At 36.9% G+C, this 23,370-nt stretch overlaps 2 protein-coding genes across 7 annotated transcripts in view; one reads left to right on the top strand and one right to left on the bottom strand.

Annotated features, from left to right (window-relative positions):
- Nucleotides 1-23,370, top strand: part of SHTN1 (shootin 1) — a 94,111-nt gene that overhangs the window by 39,252 nt on the left and 31,489 nt on the right. For all 6 annotated transcript variants that reach the window (XM_057737604.1, XM_057737603.1, XM_057737600.1 and 3 more), the window contains exons 7-12: nucleotides 812-893; nucleotides 4,414-4,508; nucleotides 9,369-9,515; nucleotides 11,638-11,791; nucleotides 13,582-13,681; nucleotides 18,641-18,723. In XM_057737604.1, the coding sequence (XP_057593587.1) occupies nucleotides 812-893; nucleotides 4,414-4,508; nucleotides 9,369-9,515; nucleotides 11,638-11,791; nucleotides 13,582-13,681; nucleotides 18,641-18,723 (661 nt within the window). The remainder of the gene's footprint in view (nucleotides 1-811; nucleotides 894-4,413; nucleotides 4,509-9,368; nucleotides 9,516-11,637; nucleotides 11,792-13,581; nucleotides 13,682-18,640; nucleotides 18,724-23,370) is intronic.
- Nucleotides 4,959-5,474, bottom strand: LOC130854611 (ubiquitin-60S ribosomal protein L40-like). Its single transcript, XM_057737609.1, has one exon. The coding sequence runs from the start codon at nucleotides 5,449-5,451 to the stop codon at nucleotides 5,065-5,067; it is 387 nt and encodes a 128-aa protein (XP_057593592.1). The 5' UTR covers nucleotides 5,452-5,474; the 3' UTR covers nucleotides 4,959-5,064.

Below are 23,370 nucleotides of genomic sequence, written 5' to 3' on the forward strand. Positions count from 1 at the left end.
TAAAACATTAACATGGTATCAAATCCCATGTGTATCTCTTCCCCAAGTCATTTTCATTCTCCCCACTCCCTGCCTTGTTACCCTAAACAACTGTTATTCTGAACTTGTTTTTTATCCTTTCAATGCATGAGTTTACATTTTTATTGCAATACCTAGTATTTTGAGTATTTTTAACTATATAAATGTGCTTGTTTAATTCAGCATAATGCTTTTGAGATTTATCCACTTGATACATGTAACTTTACATTCTTTTTTAAAAACTGTACTGTGGTATTCTCTTTTCTTATTGATAGATGCCAAAAATTATTTCAAAAATTTAAGTTTTGGGGGGGAGATTTTCATATGTATTTTGTTTAAGCCAAAAGTCAAAGTTCAAAGTATTTTTGTTTAAAAAATTTATGTATGTTTTACTTAAGCCAAATGTCATCAAGGTTTAAAATGAATACCAAAATTGAGTATTGGATCTCTGATTAAATGATTCATGTATTTTCTGGGTGCAATCCAGTTAGATTTTTGCATTAAAAATATCAATCATTTACATTGGACGACTGGAACACCTCCATATTTAGGACCAATGCCAGTGCTATTTGGAATATATAAAGAAGTTTCAGATGTACATCCTAAATTGAATAGTTACTTTGAGGCTTTAGAAATGCTTTAATAAAAGTCTAACACAGTGAAGCCATTGTGTTAGACTGCTTTAATGTAATATCGTGTTGAAAGTTGAACAGCAATTTAGGTATCACACATCATCATGTATCATGTTTTACAATTTTGGATGTTTTCTCCCCTCAAAATATCACATTTTTAGGTAAATAAAGTTAAACAAGAAAAAGATGTTTTAAATTCGGAAGTTCTTGAACAGAGAAAAGTCTTAGAAAAATGCAATAGAGGTATGTGTTTCTAGTCTTTTTCCTCAAATATCTATATAATTTATTTTGTTCATACATATTTTGTGTTTTATACTTGTGTCTAAAGATTCTTGTAGCAAAAATCTTCTCTAGTGTGTTTTCCTAACTTCTAGCAATGAGTCTCTCTCATTATCACCTACCTTAGAGTCTGGGGACATTGAAAAGTGCTTTTGCTTGAGGAATTCATGGCCCACTCATTTTGAAACTTCAAACCTAAATACTCTTTTGTCCTGCATATATCCTGGGACCATGGCCGTGTTGGCGGTCCCCTCAGTATCTGTATATCTGGTAGCTTATTTAGTAAACCTCTCCTCAATCCAGAAGCGATAAGGATATCTACATAAATACATGCAACTTTACATGATAAAATTTTAAATTAAGAGGATATGGAAAGTGGGACAAAGGGAAAGTGAGAGTATATGTTAATGTGCACAGTGCTTATTACTTAACTGCGAGTTCTTGCACATTTCCTGCCTGTGTGCCCGAAGTCTGGCTCTGAGCTCTCCAGGAGTCAGAGGCATGAGAGATTCATCATCATTTTCATTAATCACAGAAAAATTTACCTGTTGGTCAGGAGAAGCAGACCTGATCTCGTGGTGAGAAAAACTTTCTCCAGAGGCTACTCCTAGAGAAAATTCTATGTAATTTGATTTTATCATTCTTGTCATAAAACACAGCGTCGTCTCATGGGGCCATTTCTTACGTCCCCTGGTTTAGGGCAAAGGAGTGATGCCAAAGTATGGTTGTGCAAACATAGTTCTCAAGGGAAGGGACTTACTATGCTCTTTGTTCTCCTTTTTTTCCCTCAGCCACTGTCTTTTCTAGTTCAGAAGCTACAGCACTAAAAGGAAACCTTTCAGACCCAGGGCCTTCCCTGTTGTTATTAGTGGTAGTTCTCCATCTTTGCATCATTCATGAATTGAGATTTTTTTTTTTTTAATAATAAAGGACCTTGTAGCTAAGTGTGGCAGATACACTAGGTTGTAACATTTCCTCTGCCTATTGTGCATTTAAGAAGATAGAAATGGTATAGAAGAATTTTCAGTGATGATGCACTGTGCTAGAAACAGAGGGTTCTACAAAGGTTAATATCATGGATCTTGCCTTCAGGAAGCCCCCTATCTAGGAGGAGAGAGAGATTATGTAAATAAATACATGACTAGGACCAACCGAATTTCTTTCAGGAACCAAGAGGGCCAGGACATGTGAAAATTCGCTTTTTATTATAGTGTTCTGGACATAGAAAAGAAAGTCAGTTATTTTGCCCAGGGCTTCAGATAGACATAATCTTCTTTGTTTTCTTTGAGAAATTTCTTCTTTTTAAATAGGTTTGAAAATCGTTTAGCTCTCAGGGAGCTGTAATTCACATCACAAACCACCACTTACATTGCTTTACTTGAGTAAGACTGTTAGTCTTTCCTCTGAAGAGGCTGTAGATTGACCGAGCACAGAGTTTGAAGTTCTCTGTCATTACGCAGCAAACCAGTCCTTAGTCAGTTAGGACTGAAGTGCCCTGGAGGAACAGTTCATGAAAGCAGCCATTAAGAGTGCCTTTTAAAAGGTTTTGATTGCTATGACTCGGCTCAGGATTGAAAGTGCCTCGCCAGAAGCCAGTGGAGAGACTAGTGTGCTGTCCACCTGTGTGGTGCCTCGTTGGTCATGGTGTCGTCACTCCCTCTGTCCCGTCCAACTCGTCGTTTAACAAAATAGGCCACAAAAACATCAAAGAGTAGGAAAGCATTCGTGTTGCTCCCATGTGACGGGACATTCCCTTTGAAGGTTTCTGTCCGCAATGATTCTTTAATTCAAAGCTCTGACTCTGGGCCCGTATGGATCTAGGCTTTTTCTCTTCTTTATAAACATGGAGAACACTTTGAAATAACTTACATGTACACATTTTTTCTTTTTATTCAGATGACACACTTTTTTTGTGGAAAGCATAGATGTATATCAGAAAAGAAAAAAAAACTCAACCCTTACAGTCCAGAGATAATCACTATTAACATTTTAGTGTTTATTCTTCCACGAAAGGAAAGGGAGGAGGGGCAGTTTACAGGTAGGGGACTAAGAGGTGCAAACTATTACGTATAAAATAAGCTACGAGGAGATATTGTACAACACAGGGAATATAACCAGTATTTTATAATAACTATAAATGGAGCATGACCTTTAAAAATTGTGAATCACTATATTGTACACCTACAACGTAATATTTTTCATCAACTAGATTCCAATCAAAAAACCTGTATATACTCATTATATTGTTTATTAAATATGTTTATAATGTATATTGAATATAAGTAAAATACAAACAAAAGAAATATCTCTTTTACCCATTGGTACTTTACAAGTCTGCGAACATCAGTCTCTACTTCTATTCCTTCCTTGGATTTTTATCATTGCTTTTATTTATAGTTTTGTCAGATGTGTATATATATCCCTAAACAGCATATTGTTTGATTTTGCATATTTTTGAACTTTATATAAATGGTATCATTTTGCACATGACCGTCTGTTACTTTTTGTATCTGTCACGTCCATCTGTGTTGAAGGGTATTGTTGTGGTATGTTTATTTTCACTGCTGTATAATATTTCATTCAATGTCTATACCAAAATTCATTTATCCAGTATCCAGTGGTTGGATGTTTGAGTTTTTTCCAGGTTTTTTTTTTTTTTGCTCTTCCAAGTCATGCTGTTATGAAAATTCTTATACATGTCTTCTGCTGCAGATACCTGTTTCACTAAGATGTATGCCAAATGTAAAATTTTATCTTTGATTTCACTACATAATGCCAAATTAATTTTAAAGTAGATCTATAAGTTTATACTCCTGTTAACAGTATATTTGTTTCCATTGTTCTGTATCCTCTCCAAACTTGATATAGCTGTACTTTAAAATTTTTGTCAGTTGCCTCTTTGGTAAGTATAAAAAGGTAGCTATGGTTTTACTTTCCTTTTCCTTGGTTACTGATGAAGATGTTTATTGGCCTTTCACATGTTTCCTCTTCAGTGAAATCCTTGTTGATGTGTTTTGTATGTGGCTTTTAAAAAACAAAAATGGACTCATTTTAAAGATATGTCATGAATGTCTTTCCATTCAGTAAATATGCCTCTACAATACAATTTTGATGGTAGAATATTTCTTTTATATAGCATACTTTGCTTACTGATCCTTCAGTGTTAGACCATCTATTTTCAGCAGTGATGCAGAGAACACCCTTGTGATTAAATCTCTGTATATGTTCATGATTTAGTCTTTTAGGAGAATAAATACATTACTAAAAGTGGAATTGTTGAGTTAAAGGGTATGAATAGTTTTAGATTTTTGATACGTATTACCAAGTTGCCCTCTAAAAAGGTCTTACTAATTTATATTCCAACCAGCAATTAATATGGGTGCTTATAAAGCTGAATAAGGAATCTTTTTGACACTATTTTTCATCCGTATTCCTGATAATCTGTGTGGCATATTGTCCATTTTCTTTTCCTTGTCTTCTTAAGTGTCCATGCTAGCAGTAGAAGAGTATGAGGAAATGCAGGTGAACTTGGAACTGGAGAAGGACCTTCGAAAGAAAGCAGAGTCATTTGCACAAGAGGTAAATATCTTGCAGAGACCTCACATTTTATTTTCATATTTTAAAGAACTTTGTAGATGCCATATGAAAATATTTTTTGAGGTTGAACAAGCACTTGTCACTTTGAGTTAAGTAAGCATCACCTGATTTAGGGAACTGTGGAACAGTATCAAGTTCATTGAACTTGGTGTCAAAAGATCTGGGTTTAAATTTTGGCCATGTCATTCAGTTAGTAGTTGTATGTTACTAGCAGTTATTAGCAGTCCCTTAACCTTTTGGGGCTTTACTTTCACCATCTATAAAATGGGTGATGATACCAACCTAACCAAGTGGATTTTAAAAGTCAAATGGCACAATTTTTCAAAAGAATTTTGTAAGCTATAAAATTCTATCAATATATCAGGAAAAGAAATTATATTTAGGGATACCCATCCCATAACTTGTGATGGAAAGTCCAACTTGAGTACAGGATTTTTTTTTTTTTTTCAACGAAAGGGAAACTTTATTCAGGCCCCAGGGCGATGGGGCTTGGGCAGGAGGCTGCCCTGCGGGCAAAGGAGAAGCCGGTGGAGGGGCCTTATTTGACCTTCTTCTTGGGGCGCAGGTTGTTGGTGTGGCCGCACTTCTTCTTGCGGCAGTTGACAGCATGGGGGTGCAGGCGAGCATAACACTTGCGGCAAATCATCTTGTCGCAGTTGTATTTCTGAGCGAGCTGGCGGAGGGAAGGCTCAATGATGCCGCCTCGCAGACGGAGCACCAAGCGCAGGGTGGACTCTTTCTGGATATTGTAGTCTGACAGAGTGCGGCCATCCTCCAGCTGTTTGCCCGCAAAAATCAGACGCTGCTGGTCAGGCGGGATGCCCTCCTTGTCTTGGATTTTAGCTTTGACATTCTCAATGGTGTCACTGGGCTCGACCTCGAGGGTGATGGTCTTGCCCGTCAGAGTCTTCACAAAAATCTGCATCTCTGCGTCTGCTCGGCCGCCTCGTTGAGTACAGGATTTTTGTATGTTTCCAATAGCCTTAAGAAAATCTAGGTTACATCTCAGTATACCATCTGCAATAACGATACCATGGTCTTAGTATTTCTCTTCAGCTGCTGTTCAGTGCTCTCATTATGTGAGTTGCTTCTTGCATTTGCTGTGGAACATTTTCATATTATACATCCATTATCTGAGCCTTTCACCAGAGTAATGACTTACCTCTCATGTTAGAGATAGGCTTTGAGCTTTTCAGGTTCTGGCTTAATCTTGTTTACATGTGGTTGTTGGATATTGCATGGTTCTGGGACTGGTTTCCAGGGAAATGATGAGGCACGAGTTGACTGAACTGTCACAGCTCATGATGTAGAGCTGATGTGCCTGAGAGTTCCATCATGTATAAATATTTTGAATCTGTGTGCATACTGAAGGTTCAAGGAAAGTAGGTAAGGAAATGTAAAACAGTCTTGGGTGGACATATCCAGTGTGTAGAAGGAACACAAAGCATGGGGTTATGGGAATGACATTTGAAAATCAGATTATGGTTTTATGCAGGAGTTTTTCTGTGCTTGAATGTAGCTGTGCTAGCAATGAACTCTATAAAAGTTACTCTGAGAAGATCTGATTTGAAATATTCATTTTATTCAGAGAGCTTAATGAAAGGTGAGTAAATATTGTTCTCTTATTTTCTGGAAGGAAGAAAAAAGAATTGAAGTTGTATTAGAGCCCTTTGGGAAAAACTGCAGCATATAAAGAATGGAACTAAATAAATGGTTGCGGGGGGAGAGTAGTGATAATGTGAAGATGCCTCCATTGCAAAACTGAAAATGTTGGCTGATTTTGACCTGAATGCCAGGGTCTTATTTTGAGAGACATTTTCAGTTTTTCATTTCTAGTTTGTGGAATGATGTTAGAAGACAAAGCAGCTCAAAGAAAAACTTGAAGGCCATACGGTAGCAGAGAGGATAGATGGAAGGAGTCAGATGCCTTTATGAATATGAAAATGAATGATTCAGTCTGCCATTCACCTGGTAGGAATGGTGGAAACAATAATACTGACGTGTTAACTCAGAATGAGGAGAGAGAAGTTTGAGGAGGGAAAGCAGGAGCAGTGGCACTTCCATTATTGGAGGCATAAGTATTTGCAGCGGTGCTCAATGATTCTACAATATCTAGGTTTGATCTACACGATAGTGAGAAGAAAAGACAAAGCTAGATTAGAACTAGTATATCTTCCCTTTCGCGTGGTTTACAGATTCGCAGGTTTTTAACAGATAACTGCAGTTAAAAGGTACATAACTTAGCTTAACCAGGGAAGTACCGCTTTTGCATTTTGTTCTTGAGTGCATTCAGCAAACATCTGTTAAACCAGACAGTGTGAGATGGTGGGAATTTAATGGTGAAGAAAGCAAACACGACGCCTGCCCTGTTGGAGTGTACAGTGTAGAGCCGTAGAAATCAATTTTTAAAGTTAATTTAGGTTACATTTTTAAGTACAAAAGGAAGATATATACCTTGTAAACCTACAAACAATTCTCAACTGTGTAAATTAAAAATTGAATGTTTCTTCCTTACTTCTGCTCCCACTTGTCCAATTAAAAACCAGCACCAAAAACATGATCCCCCACAAGGAAGAAACAGCCAGTTGTCTTCCTAACTATGTTAAGTTTTTGTATTTGTTCAACATGATCTCAATTTTTGTTGACTTTCCTGTACTTTTTGAATATATATTTTTTGCTATTTAGTGTAGTTTTTTTTTTCTGTTTAAAGATGTGGCTACCTTTTTCAACATGTAGTCCCAATATACTGTGAGACTATTACCTAATTAGCTTTGTTTTCAGACAACTCAGATGATGATATTTTAATGTCATTTTGGAAAAAATGAATTATATATTAATAACACAACAGTTTCTTCTCATTCTTTGAAAAGATCTGGGAAAATTTCTCTGAAATTCCGATACCAATATGTTATTTGTTCGATAAAGGACCAACTTAATAACTCTAACCAGCAAGTTCTTAGCATAGCTAAAAACTGACTCCATTGGTCTTTGGTGACTGAATTTTCTTTAAATACATCTTTAGAAAAGACATTATATAGTATTTTATTTTAGTATCTTAAAGTCTAGAAAAGGTGGCCTAGTGACTAATATTTTCAACTTACCATAGTTATTGAAAGGAATTTCTTTTCTGTATGTTCTTTTCATCTTATATTGCAATTTAGGGATTGTTGCAGGGTTTTGCAGAAGAAATTTATGTTATTAACATCCCTAAGACATACTCTTTATTCTTTTCTCTCCAAAATAACAAGAGTTGAGATAATTGATAATCATGTAAAGTTAAGCAAGCTTTCCTGAGTGCTACACAGAAAAGGAGAACTATCCCTCTTCCCGAGAGAGAACCAGATCACAGAGAAGCAGTGCAGGGAGAGTAATGAAGCCACCCTTGGCATTGATGGTCACCTGTGCCCCACGTTGTCTTACTGCTGAGCTCCCCCGCCTCTGTCCTGGTCAAGCCCACTGACTGCTTCTTCTCTGTCTGCTCCTGGCCTCCGACCTTCCTTGGTGAAAGGTCTCACTTGTGGGAAAGCCAGAGAATCTCACTTACTTCAGCTGCTATTTGCTGGCCTTTCATGTTCAATCTTGAGTATTTTCTAAGATACCAGCAAGGGACCCCAACCAGTTAAGTTTTAAGAGGGAAAAATGTGTAAAAAAATAATTATTGTGATAATAATAGTAACCTGAAATAAGTCATTTCAATTAAACTGCTGATCTCAAATTTAAGGTACTGTGATGGATACAGATCGCTCCTCCCTCGTGTGCAGACGCCACCAGTCTCACTTTTCTCCAGCCTAGCACTTGGCGCTCGCACACACTCATTCATTCCCGCTGCATCTGTACCTGTTCTTACACAGAAATGAGGTGTCAGGTGGAAGGACGTAAATTTCACTTGAAAATGTTGTTGCTCTGCTATAAAATGGGCCTGATTTCAGAATGTGTAAAACATTTCATGTTTGGCATCACCCATTGGCTGCTTTGTGTAGGGTATCAAAGAAAATAAATAATAGGTGAATAGAAAGTAATGTTGCTTTCAGTCATGTGAAGTTGTGAAGATTAAGGTAATGATATATTTAAGTTGTTTCATAAAATGCTCCCTAAATACTAATATACCTTTTTCCTCCTCCTCTTTACCCTCCTACTGTTAACTGCTTTCGTCACTGGGGAAAGACTAATTGGTTGAAGACAAAAATCTTAGGTCTAGTAAATAGCAGAGGAAGGAGATTAGCTAGATGGTTAAGAGCGTGGGCTTGTAAATCAGCAGATCTGGGTTTAAATCCTGATGTTGCTACTCACTTGTGTCTTTGGGAAAGCTGCGTAACCGCTCGGAGCCTCAGTTACCTGATTAGTAAAAGTGGGATAATAATAGTGTCTACCTGATAGTGGTGTTCTAAGGATTAGGTGATAGAATGTATGTAAAATGATGGCCACCATATGTCCCATAATGTTTAGTACAGTGTAGCTTTTCATAGTAGTTGCTTTGAACTCATAGGGTTGATGTAAGGATTAAAATAATGTGTATAAAGTGTTTAGTACCTGGCATAAGTTCTTGATAAATATTAGCTGCTACTGTTAGTATAATATATTTTAAAGTAATAATAAAATATTAAATACTGCCATATAGGACTAAATTATTGTATATATACTATGCTGGGGCAAGGGTAAAGATGCTAAAGATTATATGAAAGTTATGAATGAAATCAGAGCAGTCATTACTTCTAAAATCATTATACTACAAGTCAGAAATTGCCTTTAACTTTTTAATAAAAAATTCCTTTTGTTCAAGTTTCAATTGAGGAGTTATGTGAGAATGACTGGCATATACATTTTTGTAATTAACTTTTGCAGATGTTTATTGAACAAAACAAGCTAAAGAGACAAAGCCACCTTCTGCTACAGAGCTCTGCTCCTGACCAGCAGCTTTTGAAAGCTTTAGATGAAAATGCAAAACTCATCCAGCTCCTTGAAGAAGAGAGAATTCAGCATCAACAAAAGGTAACAGATTTTCTTCTGAAGTTTTAATATACACGCATACTTAAATTGAGAGGAGACAGTCCACTAGCTCAGAGTTCCATATTTTGCTTAAGTTACTAAGTCTTTCCAGTCTTTTCACCTTTTAGAAAAAAATAGCTACCAAATGAACTTAATTTATAGTACCCAACTAAAATTTATAGTGCGCTGTTGTAGGCTTTATAGCGATCTTTAAACTGTCCAAAGGGTCAGAAGAGGCAAGGGGAAGAGATACAGCTCAGAAAGAGCTTGGATAATGCGGTTTGGAAATCTGCAAGTTGATTGTGTTTTTGGAGACCGCATGCACTAGGAGAGCGTATTGTGTATTCGTCTCAAAGAGCTTGTTGGAGGGCATAGGTTTTATTCAAAGAGGGAGGAAAAGTCCATGTTCGTAGTAATTGTTTGCTTAGAGAAAATTTCTGATTTTGTAAACTTGCACAAATGTATATGTTTAAAGACTTCCTAAGTGGTTATTTCAGTTTGTTTGAGTAGAGCTATTCCAGCTGACACAGCCTACCCCGGTGTGCTAGGCAGAAAGGATAGTCATCGTGGTGGGTGAGAAAGAGAGGTGGAGAGGAGGAGAGGCGAAGAGGTGGACCACAGCCTTTCAAATTAAGGAAACCACTTAAGAAAAATTACATCAATATTTATACTACTTACTGTGTACCTAGTTTGTGAAGGAAAGGCTGTTAGCTGCCATGTGTTATCACCAGTCGACGTCTCTTTAAGCAACAATATTGACATTTAATCCTTTGGAAGTTCCTGGAGTTCTTACCAGGTTGGTTGTGAGGTAGAGTTAATTTTTTTTCTTCCATAAAAAGTGTTGATGTATGTGTAGAGAACGTCTAGATAAATACGTGGTAATGGTGCTTGCCCTTGAGAAAGAGGCCTGGGGAATGGGATGGGAGGGGAATAATTTTTTTTGTCCCCACATACAGGAATTACCTTTTCAAATGAAGAGAATGAAGGAATGTTTATTTATATTTAGCTTATGATAGAATTTTTAGGTTCTGAAAAGTTCTTCTCCTTGTAGTTAACTCATTTAGTAAATAATGCGTGCAAGAATTGTATTGAGGATGGGGCTACATTGTTGTTCATGTACCTTGTTGGGATGGGGGAAAGGTACTGAAGATTAGATAAAAGTTATAAATGATGTTATAGTAATCAGTACTTCTAAACCTGTTATACTGTGCTGTATAATTATTCTGGATACTCTTTCATGTATGTGGTTGAAAATATTTCTTACCTGTCTATATATAAGTTCCCTTGCAGATTCAAGAATCTTTAAAACACATCTGTGTTGTTCATATGATTACAATAAACAGATTTTTAAAATACAGAAAAAGCTAGAGCAGAAAATTAAGATTAGTTAAAAATCCCATATTTTGGTGCATAGCCAAACTTTATATAAATGTGTAGTTTTATGAATGTGGCTTAAGTGGAATCATGCTAAGCATATTGTTCTATAACATGATTTTTTTCCATTGGTAATATATCTTTCCATGTCAGTGTATAGTGAGGTATGTGATTTTAAATGACTGCATAGTATTTCATTTAATAAGCATACAGTAATTTATTAAATCAATAATATTGGTGGACATTTAGGTTATTTCCAAAGTTTTCCTATTACAAAGAATGCTCTAATGAATGTATTTGAACACTTGTCTTGCTATTTCTTTAGAACAAATTCAAAAAGTAGTATTACTGAATCAAAGGGCCTTTCCTTCGTTATTATTTTTTTTTTAAGTTTTTTGATATTTGTTACCAAATTGTCCCACCAGGGGTCTTTTTAGTATTACCTGAGGTTTTCTTTTGAAAATGAGTACGAAAGTGTTAGTCTGTTTTAAATGAATTTTTTACTTTTTCTACTCATATTTAAAAATTAAATTCTCTGGAACATAGGTCTCCAATCAATTTATATTGAATCACATTGCTGATAATGATTGTAAGTATTATCTGTATCCCAGGATTTGTATGGTTTTTAAGATGAACTGGAATCTCTTTGCTATGAAATGCAAAGTAAAACAGAAGCATTTATTTTTCCTCTTATTTTCCTTGGCAAAGGGACAACTGTGTCACCACATAAAAGTCTGTTTATAACTTACAGGTCAAAGCGTTAGAAGAGCAACTACAAAATGAAACTCTCCACAAAGAGATACACAACCTCAAACAGCAACTGGAGCTTCTAGAAGAAGATAAAAAAGAATTGGAATTGAAATATCAGAATTCTGAGGAGAAAGCTAGAAATTTAAAGCATTCTGGTAAAAGCATTGAGTAGGCTATTATGTCTTATTATTAATTTGTGAATCTCTTATGACCAGTACATTTACTGAATGCTATTGAAAAACACCAAGATTTGTTTTAAATTCCTTCATTTCTGACAATTGTAATTCAGTAGAACAGTCGCTGTAATCAAATGATTCATAAATATTTAGACTTCTGTTTTGCACTCAGAGCCTTTATAAGCATCACATACAGAATTAAGAGACAGAGATAGCATTAATGTGGGAAGACCAAAACTGCAGCATTTCTCAGGGCTTCAGAGATGAGTGTTCATTAAATACTTATTTTATTCATTTTAGGGTGCATTTTTAAGAAGAATTAAACTTTTTAGGTTTATACTACCTTCATCTTCAATGTCTAATTATACACATGAAATAATACTTTCAGTATCACACCTAACAATAAAATGGGCAACAATACATATATTAAATAGAAAAACTTTTAAAACACCAGGGGATACTTAAACGATTTATTCATTCAGTTCTAGAAGGCTTAACAGGAATGTGTGAGTTGGATTACTACACAGGGATAAGTAATAAGTTTCTGTTGGAAAGTAGGTAATTTAAGGAGGCAGGTTGTTCTCTTTATAACAGCTTCAATATTCACTTCAGATATTTTTGGTTCATTTTATACTAGAATTTTGAAATCTGTACAGAAGAATCATGTAGGCTTTTTTCCTTTAAGAAAATATTCAATGCTTCCTAATCCACAATGAAAATGAATTACAATTATTTTTTTAAATTGATGTAAAATTAAGAAGTGGTCCATTCTTTTTAGTTATTGTCTGCTGTATGTGTACCCAGCCATACCCAGTACTCTAGGGTGCTGTAAGAAATGTAGAAGAAAAGAAGCCATACCTATTGTCCATGAGGATCTCAAACTCCCTTTAGAGAAACAGACACATGCGTATGAAATAACTAGAGGATTCTTGGTGTCAGGGAGCCTAGCCCACACTGCTTATTTAAGTGTTGACAGTAAAAGCAACCTGGGGTACAAATCAGTCATTGAAAGTAGAAAGGCTGCGTAGAGGGAGAGCTATTCCTGAGTGCAGGACCTGCAGCCCATAGAGCCCAAATTAGAGGCATTCCCATCTGTGATATAAATTTAAATTGAGTTTCTTGAAGTCAGGAATCTGTGTCTTGAACAGCACCAAGCACAGACTCTTTCACATTGTTGGAGCTTAGTAAGTACTTGTTTCATTAATGGCTTGAATGAATGAATAGATTATATTCCCAGAATGTTCTTCAAAAGAGCAAAAAGTTTCTGGACACTTGAGAGCCTGAGTCTGGTTAAAATCGAGAACTCTAGGATATTCAGTTTTTGAAGGAAATTTAATGGAGGAGAAAAGTTATGCTATTCAAATTCATTACTAAATGTCATCGTTAAAATTAATTCTTGGTCTATACACTTTAAAAGTCAAGTATTAACAATATCTTAGTGTTTGAGTAGTATATTCCATTGTTAACAAATATTTCCTCAACCTACTCAGTCCTTACTTCCCACCCATCCAGCCATTGCCTTGAATCTTTTTCCTTTTCCCATAGTTTGTATATATAGCAAAAAGGTATAATTTTTTTTATTAACATATATGAGGCGTCTCTTACTGGTGATAAAAAGTTTAAAGGGTTCTGCAGTTTCATATTGAAACTTCTAACTTTGCCTTAATAAAGGAACTTGATTTTGAAAGAGGTTGTTTGTTCCTTTACAAGTATATAAGGTGTGAAGTTGCCTATTTCAGCTCTTTTCTGAATGCTTGCTCTCTGTGCAGTTGATGAACTCCAGAAACGGGTGAACCAGTCTGAGAATTCAGTACCTCCACCACCACCTCCTCCACCACCACTGCCCCCTCCTCCCCCCAATCCCATCCGGTAAGCACGTCTAGGAAGACTGCTCTGTATCAAATGTTATTCCTTGTCAGAGAAATTGAAGTTTATGTTATTGGTATCCTTCTTAAGATATAGTAGCTTAGAGTGCATCATTTGGGGAGGGGGGTGTGGTGAAAAGTATGACAGATATCAGCAGGTGTTTCAGAGAATTTTCTGAAGGCCCGTGTATCTTGTAATATATAGAGAAAGGGCCTTAAACACCTTGCAAAGACATCTTGTGGCTTACAGTATTCTTCTGTTGTGGATGTTCAGATTTCATGTGGATGTTCCAAACCAAGGAGCTGGACATGTAAAAAAATTTTTTTGATACTTCCATTTTAAAATTTCAGTCCGTATCATTAGGATTTCCTTTAACCAGAAGATCAAGGAATTTTGATCTTCTCCAGAACGTTTTCATGTTTTTCTCTCACTAGTTTGAATTTGAAAGTATGCTTCGTTCAGTTATTTAAAAACTAAAAGTACTGAACTAACAAAAACCTTACAGCACGAATTGTTATCAGCTAGTAATTAAACTAAAAGTACTAATTTTTCTTGACCCCTAACCTCATATTTAAACCTTTAATAACTCTGAGAGAGGAACTTACCATAAGAAGAACTTACGTTTAAATTCTTGCGACAGGAAGTCACACATGCAGAGAAAAATTCACTTTTTCTGAGCCTAAGGTGACTTGATGCCGAGCGCCTGGGCGAAGCACAGTACACCCTAGGACATCTGGTGGCAAGTTTTGCCTTCTTTGTGGTTCTTCATTCTACCATCCACATACATAAGACAACCTGCTTGCCATGGTGATGGTTTACCTCCTCACGTCATGATATTAACCGCTTCTGTGTAATTTATTCTTGAACAAATGGAATTTAAAGTTTTGCTAGATTTGTACCTTTCATTAACTTATGTGATTTGTTTAATCCTTTCACACAGAGAGGCCATTTAGTCCTACTTTGCACGTTTGCTGTCCTCCCACACGACTATGAAAATGGAACTTTGCCTTTTAAAAAGATTCTCATTCGTTTTCCTTACTGGGTAGGGTATGACATAATCTACTTTAAGCCATTGAAGTAGTTAAGACAAAATAATTTTTACACGTGATCGATCCAAGAGTCAGTTGAAAGAATTTCAGGTATTTTAAATTCTTTCTCTCCTGGGTAGCTAAATCTGTAGGAGATATTCTGAATTTGACATTTAAAGTAGGAAATTCATCACTTTGATCTTTTTCTAAGGTCTAGAATTTTGAGCTTGGTAAGAAAGGTCACTTCTGTCTATGAGGAGGGAGAACTATTAAAAAGTGATTATAATCTTGCTGTAGGCCTTTAATTTTTAGTCTCTGAAACCTTGAGAGCCCTTAGAATGAAAAGTGAAGTATAACCTAAATAGAATGTTTTCTCAAAGAGCACCCTGCAGTTACACTGAGAATTGAAAGTAGAATTCAGACTATGCATATCTAAACCATGAACTCTTATAAGGCCTGTTAAAGAAAATTTTCATTGAATAACATGAGTGATTTTTAAGATGAATTTAAATAGTATAAGATATAATTTCTCAGTAGAAAGAGATTTTTATTTTTTGGTAAAGAGTACTTTCTTGTCAAAGAAATATATTTGCATATGTATTGTGTTTCAGTGGACTTTGAATCCACTAATCAAGGTTTTCCAACTTCGTTCCTGAGCTGTTTGTTTTACCCTAATGTAGTTCATGGATAGAAGTAAAAGCAGAAAGAAAAAGACTAGGGCCTGTGGCTTCTTTAAGTGTCTTTACTGCTTCTCCCTCCTCTCCCTGCTTATTTGACCTAGAGGACAGGTGGGAGAGAGATAAGAGGAAAACAGCATATCTTGGCTATTTTGTAGTATCGGAATGAAACGACAGGTCCTGGCCTGTGTGGCTCATGGGGAAAGGGTAGGGTGTATTAGTCAAACAGAGTTTTCTAGAGAAACAGAACCAAAGGGGGGGGGGGGCGTGTACACGTGTGTACACGTATACCTGTATATCATATACATAAAAAAAAGAGAAAGTGTTCTCAGGAATTGGTTCACGTGGCTGTGGTGGCTGACAGTCCCCGGATCTGCGGGGCGAGTCAGCAAGCTGGAGGCCAAGGAGAGCCTGTGGCGTAGTTTCAGTCTGAAGGTCAGCAGGCCAGAGACCCGGGAAGAGGCAGTGTTTCTGTTTGAGTCAGAAGCAGGACAGAGCAGAGGTCCTAGTTGCAAGGCAGTCAGGCAGGAGGAGTTTTCTCTTACTTGGGGGAGGGTCACCTTTTTTTGTATTCAGGCCTTCAAGGGACTGAGCGAGGCCCATCTCACATTAGGGAGGACAGTCACTCAGGCTACCAATTTAAGCATTAATCTCATCCAGAACCCTCACAGAAATACCCAGAATAATGTTTGACCATGTATCTGAGTAGCCCATGACCCAGTCAAGTTGACTCATAAATTAACCGTCACATGGGCATGAAGAACACTTGAAGAATTTCAAGGTGAACCTTTTCCACCTGGGGCACTTTTAGCCAGAGGTTTGGATGATGGGTCCCAGATGTCTTATCCTGGTCTTCTCATCTGTCTTGTGAAATCCACACTATCTATTTTCTCTTTAGTCTAAAGCAGCATCTTAACAGATAGTTTTTTTTCATACTACAGATGATTTTCAGGTGGTCACCATATTCGTCTTCAATTTACGCTTCAGAATATTTAAAGCTAGCATGTTCTCTTAACCTACTTAAGGGGTTTATGGTGACGGACGTATATGCTTAGTTCGTATATGTAAATGTATACAACTGTTCTGAGCCGTACAAATAACTTCTTGCTTTGTAATCTTTATGTACAATAATACACACTCTCAAAACGTCCTCTCAGAACCAGAGGTGGGGGCATTACAGAGTGACAGAGGCCTCCCTCGCCAAACCCCACCCTACCATGGAATGTTAAGTAGATATTGAATATTCCTGCCTTCAGTTGACAGAATGGAAAAAATAAAGCTTGCATTATTTAATTCTTCCCACCTTATGGATTAAAATGTGCTTGTTTTAAAGTTATGTGTAAATTAGAAGTTTTGTGAAAATAACTCCATTTTGGGCCACTATGAGCCCAAAGAAGACAAACTAGATGAAGTCAAAAGCTCAGTGACCGATTGTTTCCTAGTTGGTAAGTCCTGGAAACTTCACAGGGTAGAGCAGGAGGTAGTGCCTTATTTTGCTGTGCTTTGTGGGAGATTGTTCAGTGTGTGTGAGAGTTTTAAGAAAAGGCAGTTAGAGAGGGGATTAATAATATAGCCAAAGATAGAAGTAAGAAGTAAAAAAAATCTAAAAATGATAGTGGTTAAGGAACATCAGGTTGTTCTGTCCTCAGAACCCCTTTTTCTAGAGGCAACATTATGCCTCTCTTCCCAGCTTGTCTTCCTCAGGACTATGATCAAATCCGGTTTACCTCACTGAGGACATTTATAATGTAGTTGAAAGAATTTAAGAGTTCTTGATTTTTTTTTAACTTTTTTTTTGGTGGGAGGGGTGTGATAACATATATGTGGAAGTATACACAAACTTCTGTACAGTTTAAAATTATAGGAAAAATATAAAATAATATGAGTGTAATATAAAATAATATAGAATGAGTAATTGCCATCAAAATCAAGAAATAGAACAATGCTGCTACCCGTAAGTCCTTTCCTTCTATCCTTTTCCTAAAGAAAAGGTTTTTTTTTTTTTTGCCTACATACATATCCCTAAACTACTATACATACATATATGGTCTGTTTATAACTTTGTATAATTGGAATTTTAGTGTATTCCTTTGTGTCTTGTTGTTTTCACCTTATTATTTTGTAAGATTCATCCATATTTTCTGTAGCCAAAGTTCATTCATATTCATTGATACGTAAATCACTTTATGAATGTCCCAAAATGTGTTTATCCATTGTAATATTGATAGACATTTGAGTTATTCCCACTTCAGGGAAATAATGGAAATCCTACATGAACATTCCTGTACATATTTCCCGGTGCACAAGTGCTTGTATTTCTGTAAGATATGGAAGTTGAACTACTGGCTCATAGGATATGTGTATCTTTGGCTCCGCTAGATAGTGCCAGTTTTCTAAAGTGGCGCTATCAAATTATACACCTTCTTCAGTTTGAGAATTCCTGTTACTCCACAAACCTACCAACACTTGATATTATCAGACTTAAAATTTCTTGTCTGTTTGATGAAAGTGTGGTAAAACCTCAGTGTGGCTTTTATTTGTGTTTTCCTAATAACCTAAAGAAGTCAAGCACCGGTTTATGTCTGTGTTGGAAATTTGGACATCCTTTTTTATGGGGTTTCTTGGTTTTGTCCTTTTTTTCTCTTGGGGGTGTGCTTTTTCTCATTGATTTGTAGAGTTTCTTTTTATTCTTTATGATGTCCTTTAATATATGGAGGTTTTAAATTTTAATGTGGTCACATTTATCATGATTTGGATTTTATGCAGACTTTTAAAACATGGACCAGAGAGACAACGGCCTGAATATATTTTATCCCTGAAGTATCTGGTCTGTGTTGTACAGATTCAGATGTTATTATGCCCATATTTGACAAATAGATACTCACCAAAACATCCCCTAATTCTTTTGTCCTCAGTGTATTACGTAGATGTAAACTGTTTCTGAATTTTAAATATGGATACTGAGAGGTTTTCTGTATCTGTTTTACTTTGCGTATGTCTCTGCATCACATTAGTAATAACATTAGCAGCCCCGTTCTTCCAGTAATTAGTTTGGTTTTCACACAGGAAAGGGATGAGACATCTTTCTCTTTCTTAAAGTAATGAAAAATTTAACAATTTATTGAAAGTGGAAAGTAGGCTACGTAAATTCTAGTTATATTCATGTACTTACTGATTATTTAGAATCTATACATTTTATTTCTTGAATCGTAAAGGCATCCACTAATTTCCTGTCGATCTTTTTCTTTCTCCCAAAGATCCCTCATGTCCATGATCCGGAAGCGATCCCACCCCAGCGGCAGTGGTGCTAAGAAAGAAAAGGCAGCTCAACCAGAAACAAGTAATTCTCACCTCACCCCCTTGGTTTACTTTTTTAAGTTATGAATGGTGTACAGTTTTACAACAGTAGACAAACTTGTTGAGCTCTTTGACTATGAACAGATTGTTGGGGAGAAATGTGAACTTAACAGCTATAAGAAGAATCCAAAGAACAGTCATTGCCTTCATGTAGCTTACTGTCTAGAGTAGATAAACATGCACACATGTCACTGTAATGTGAGCGATGCTGGGAAATGTGTTTTCATTAAGGGATGAGGTACTTTGGGGTGTAAAAAAAAGAGAGAGAGTAATTTCAAACAAGGGATTTGGAGAAAGGCTTTTTAGAGTTGATAGAAGTGAACTGAGACTCTGTCAAGCACTTACTGTGTACACTCCAGCGCTGTAGACTGGAGATACAAGACATAAACTCACACTTGAGTGCGGGAGACAGGAAGTAAAGTCATTACCAATTCAGTATATAATTATTTAAATACATTTTTTTGATCAGTACTATGGAGGAGTGATTATCAGTACTGATCTAAGACATTGTGGAGGTGGACTGCTGGTTTCAGCAAGTGATGTTTAAGCTGAGTAGTGGTGGATTTAGAAGGTCAGGGTATTTATGGTAAAATAGATCACATAGAGGGGCAGAGTGGGGAAGGAGCTTGGCATATTAGGAAACTGAAAGAAAGCTGATGTTACTAGAACATGGGGTGCAAGAGAGGAAGTCTGCTAGGTAGGCAGAAGCCTGATTCTAGAGGCAGTAGTCAAGATTTTGATGTTTATTCTAAGGGCAGTAGATGTTTAAGTAGGAGTGTAATGTGATGAGATTCATCTTTTGTAAAAAATCACCCTGGCCACAGCAAGAGAGCAGTGAACAGACTGTACGGGAATGAGAGTGGATGAGGGCAGACTGTTGCACTCATTCAGGTGAGTGTTGATGGGGCTGAGGTGAGGGTGATAGCAGTAGAGAGAGAAAGGAATGGATAAATTCAGGAGCTGTTCAGGGAGGTAAAATTCACAGGACCCTGTGATTCTTTGGAGAGGGAGAAGTTGAGGATACTAGGAAGAGTTGGAATTGGAGAGAGAAGAGCTTTCCTGCTGAACAGAGGCACCAGGTGGGTAGATGCAGAGTCACTGCACAGAGCTGTGGGCAGTTTAATGTGGGGCCACATTGAGAGCAAAAGCTTGAAATGCTGGCCCCGGATCTTGGGCCTTTATGCCTGAGAGCCGTAGAACCCAGGTTAAAGTCAGCAGTGTTTGCTCAACCCCTGTTATTTACTGAGGGTGGTGGGTTTGCCTGGTTCAAGCCCAGATGGGTGCAAACTTCTTGACCCCCTTTTCCTGCCTCTGGGTCTCCTTGTCCTCCTGCAGCCATTTTCATATCTCTGCAGTGCAGTGTTCTCAGATCCTAGGCCTGATAACGTTGTCCTACACTTTACACTTTACCGCATTTCTACGCTTCTCCCTGCATCAGAATAGAATCCCAAACCCTGTCGTCTGCGTAGAGATGGTTCTCTGCCTTTACTCTAGCCTCGTTGCTCATTACATCTGTCTCACCTTATGGCTGGCCCCTTACCTCTCAGCCCCCGTGCCATGTGTTCCTGTCTCTCCTTATTCCAGAATTGCCCTCCTTCCCTTCCTCTAGGAGGGTGCTGTTCTAATTCCACGTCTCCCATTCAGGTTCCAGGCATATTGTCTGGTGTGTTCCCAGGTTTTTCCTCCTCTTCCTTTATTTGTTAGTATTAATAATCCAAAATGAATGGCTCATTACTGTGTACTGCTATAGCAGTTTGCTTCAAATTTTGCTGCTGTGAGGATTTAATGTCCCACCCCCAGCCTCTGCTCTGGTGTTCGAGTTATTTCCACATCTCTCCCCCTCTCCCCTGAACAGATTGAAGACTCTTTGAGGGTTTACTCCTCTCTGCAGCCTCCCACAGCTTTCATGCATATTGAATGAATCAAAGTTTAGATTTAGTCTTTTCTTCTTAGGAAGAACCGTGCAGCACCATTACAAATGAAAGCTGTGTGATTTTATCTCTGTGGATTTTTTTTTTATCTGTATGAGTTGACTTTCTGTGGCTGTCTCCCGCAGCCCTTTGTAATGCAGCTGAAAGGCAAATTCTGCTTTGCCAAGGCGTTGCAGGATTTAGAAGTCCTGCCTTTGGTGATTTGCAGGGCAGCCCTGCTGTTGGGTTACTAGCTGTAAGCCTTCCCTGACACTGTAACTAAGGTTAAAATTTTTTTTGCTTTGATCTTGTTTTGGGAAACCTGGTTAAGTCTTAGAGGGTCAGGAAGGCAGTAAGAATAAAATAAATTCCCCTTCTCAGTAAATTACATTATTAGCTTATCAACCTCAACAGCACCCTTAAATTTAAAAAGAAGTGTTCTAGAAATGAACTCCCAGTATTAGAAACCATACAGTTTTCGTTATGAAAATGGTATTTTATTTATGATTCGTGAAGTGTGGCAGCATTTTTTCCCTCATCCTTGAGCTACTGAATTGTTACTTTGGGAATCTAAATACTTAGTGACATAGAAATTGCTTAGGAGATTTTTAAACTGGAGCCACCCTAAAATCATACTGCCTTAAATGATAGGTACCATAGGCATACTTTGCTCTGTCTGGCAAGATGGTTGTTTATAGTGTTTTGTTAATCATTCACACTAGAAGATAACTGTTGAGTGGATCAGCAGTGATTAAATGCATGGTGATTGGATGTAGAGCATCACACATTGGGGCCGTCTGACAGTTTGCATTTATAACGTAGGAACCAGTCCTGCTATCACAGTGTTTTCTTATTAGCATCATATGATGGCTTTTGTTATACGGTTGGTATGTTTTTCACAGCTTATGAATGGAGAAACTTATTGCTAGGTTATGACTCTTAAAAAGCTCAATTATAGGGAAGGTCTGTGAAATAGTTTACAAGTAGTTTTAAATCTAAATACAAGAAATCATTACATACTTTGCAGTTAATAACTCTAATTTTGATAAGAATGCATTTATTGTACAAGTTTTGAGATTTGAGAGGTATGCCTGCTGTTTATCATATATTTCATTGATTTGTTAATATTTTCTTACTTCAGTTTGCTAACCTGTAGAATGGGAATAACAGTTCCTATTTCATAGGGTTGTTTTGAGAATTATGAGTCTCATAGCGTGTAAAGCATTTAGAGTAGTACCCAGAACATAGAAAATACTCAAAATGTTACCTAAAAGAAAAAAAAGAAGAAAAAAAGACATGGTACCAACCACCCTGAAGGGTAGAATTCCTCATTCGGCAGGCTCTTGTGGTCATGGTACTTGTAGTTAAGGAAATTTTCTTAACTTTATGACCTTAGGTCAAATCCAAACTTATTCAACCATGATGTGCTCTTTAGAAATTTTGTACATCACGGTGCCATAAGATTTTTTTAATGCCTTTTTAAAAATGTTATTGAAAGAGAAAAGTAAACCTGTGGAATTTAGGAATTCATTTTCATTTCCTTTAGGTAATAACAAAAGGTTTTATTAAGCAATAAGGTGATGGTTTTGTCTGTGGGTCTTTTTTTTTCTTTTTGAGGAACTAACTTATTTTTCAAGTGACTCTTAAAATTTAAGCCTCAATTAATTACATGTAGCTTTCTGATCCAAGACTGACCTTGAAGCACTAATTCAAAGAACATTTGATTTTATTTTCCTATGGCAGTTCAATAACATTAGACCCCTTGTCTTCATTTTTCCCTTTTCTTTAATCTCCAGTATCCTGCATATTTCTATTGTCCCCCTGATTACATGCTTTTGTGAGACAATTACCAACTGTGTGATTGCAGAAAAGAATTACAAAACATACCATGGGCTCTCAGTAGGTGATTCTTGCAGATTTATTAGAACTGCTTAGTAGTTCAGAAGTTCGTATAGATTGCTTTTTGCTAGTTCAAAAACAGGGTCGGTGAGAGAGAAAGCTTGTGTAGCTAACCTAGCCATTGCCCTTGTATTGTGCCTGAGTAGGGAATCTGATAAGAGTGATTTCTTTTCCTTAAGACCAATTAAGCCTTTACGTTTGAAAAAGACTGAGAAATTAAAGCCTGGTTTATAATCTGTACACAATGCAGATAGTGGCACTTCTCTGAATTATCACTATGATTCTGGCAAGCAAAACTAAGAAACTGCTTTAAATTCCTGCTATGTTAGATGCTGCAGCAGATTTGAATGGTGTTGACCATAATTCTCCATCTGTCTGCCTTAATTAGTTTTTGTTTTGTGCATTTAATTGGGTTTCAGTCATTCCTTACAGAGTGCTAATCTGTTTGTAGGCGGTGTTCCTATTGCCGTGCAGCTCTTCTCAAGTCTTACTCAAAATGGCAGCCTTTCTGAATATCAAATGCTTTTCGAAGATTTTTTTTTAATTCCCAGGAATAAATTCCATACCCATACCAGGTGCTTGAATGACAGATCTGGGTCTTACTTCCTCTGATTTTGAAAAGGGTCAGCAAAAGCACCGTATAGTGTGTAATAGGTATTCAGATATTGAATAAGTGAATCGGTAAACGAATGAATGAATGAATTTCTATTCATAGTGATTTTCTTGTCTGTCCCCTTATTGATGTTTGTGAAACATCAGCAGAGGCTGCCCTAGAAAATACTGCTTAGGGGCACATCGTTGATCAACCCCCAGTTTTGTCA

Source organism: Hippopotamus amphibius, chromosome 5 (genome assembly GCF_030028045.1).
Source record: "Hippopotamus amphibius kiboko isolate mHipAmp2 chromosome 5, mHipAmp2.hap2, whole genome shotgun sequence".
NCBI lineage: Eukaryota > Metazoa > Chordata > Mammalia > Artiodactyla > Hippopotamidae > Hippopotamus > Hippopotamus amphibius.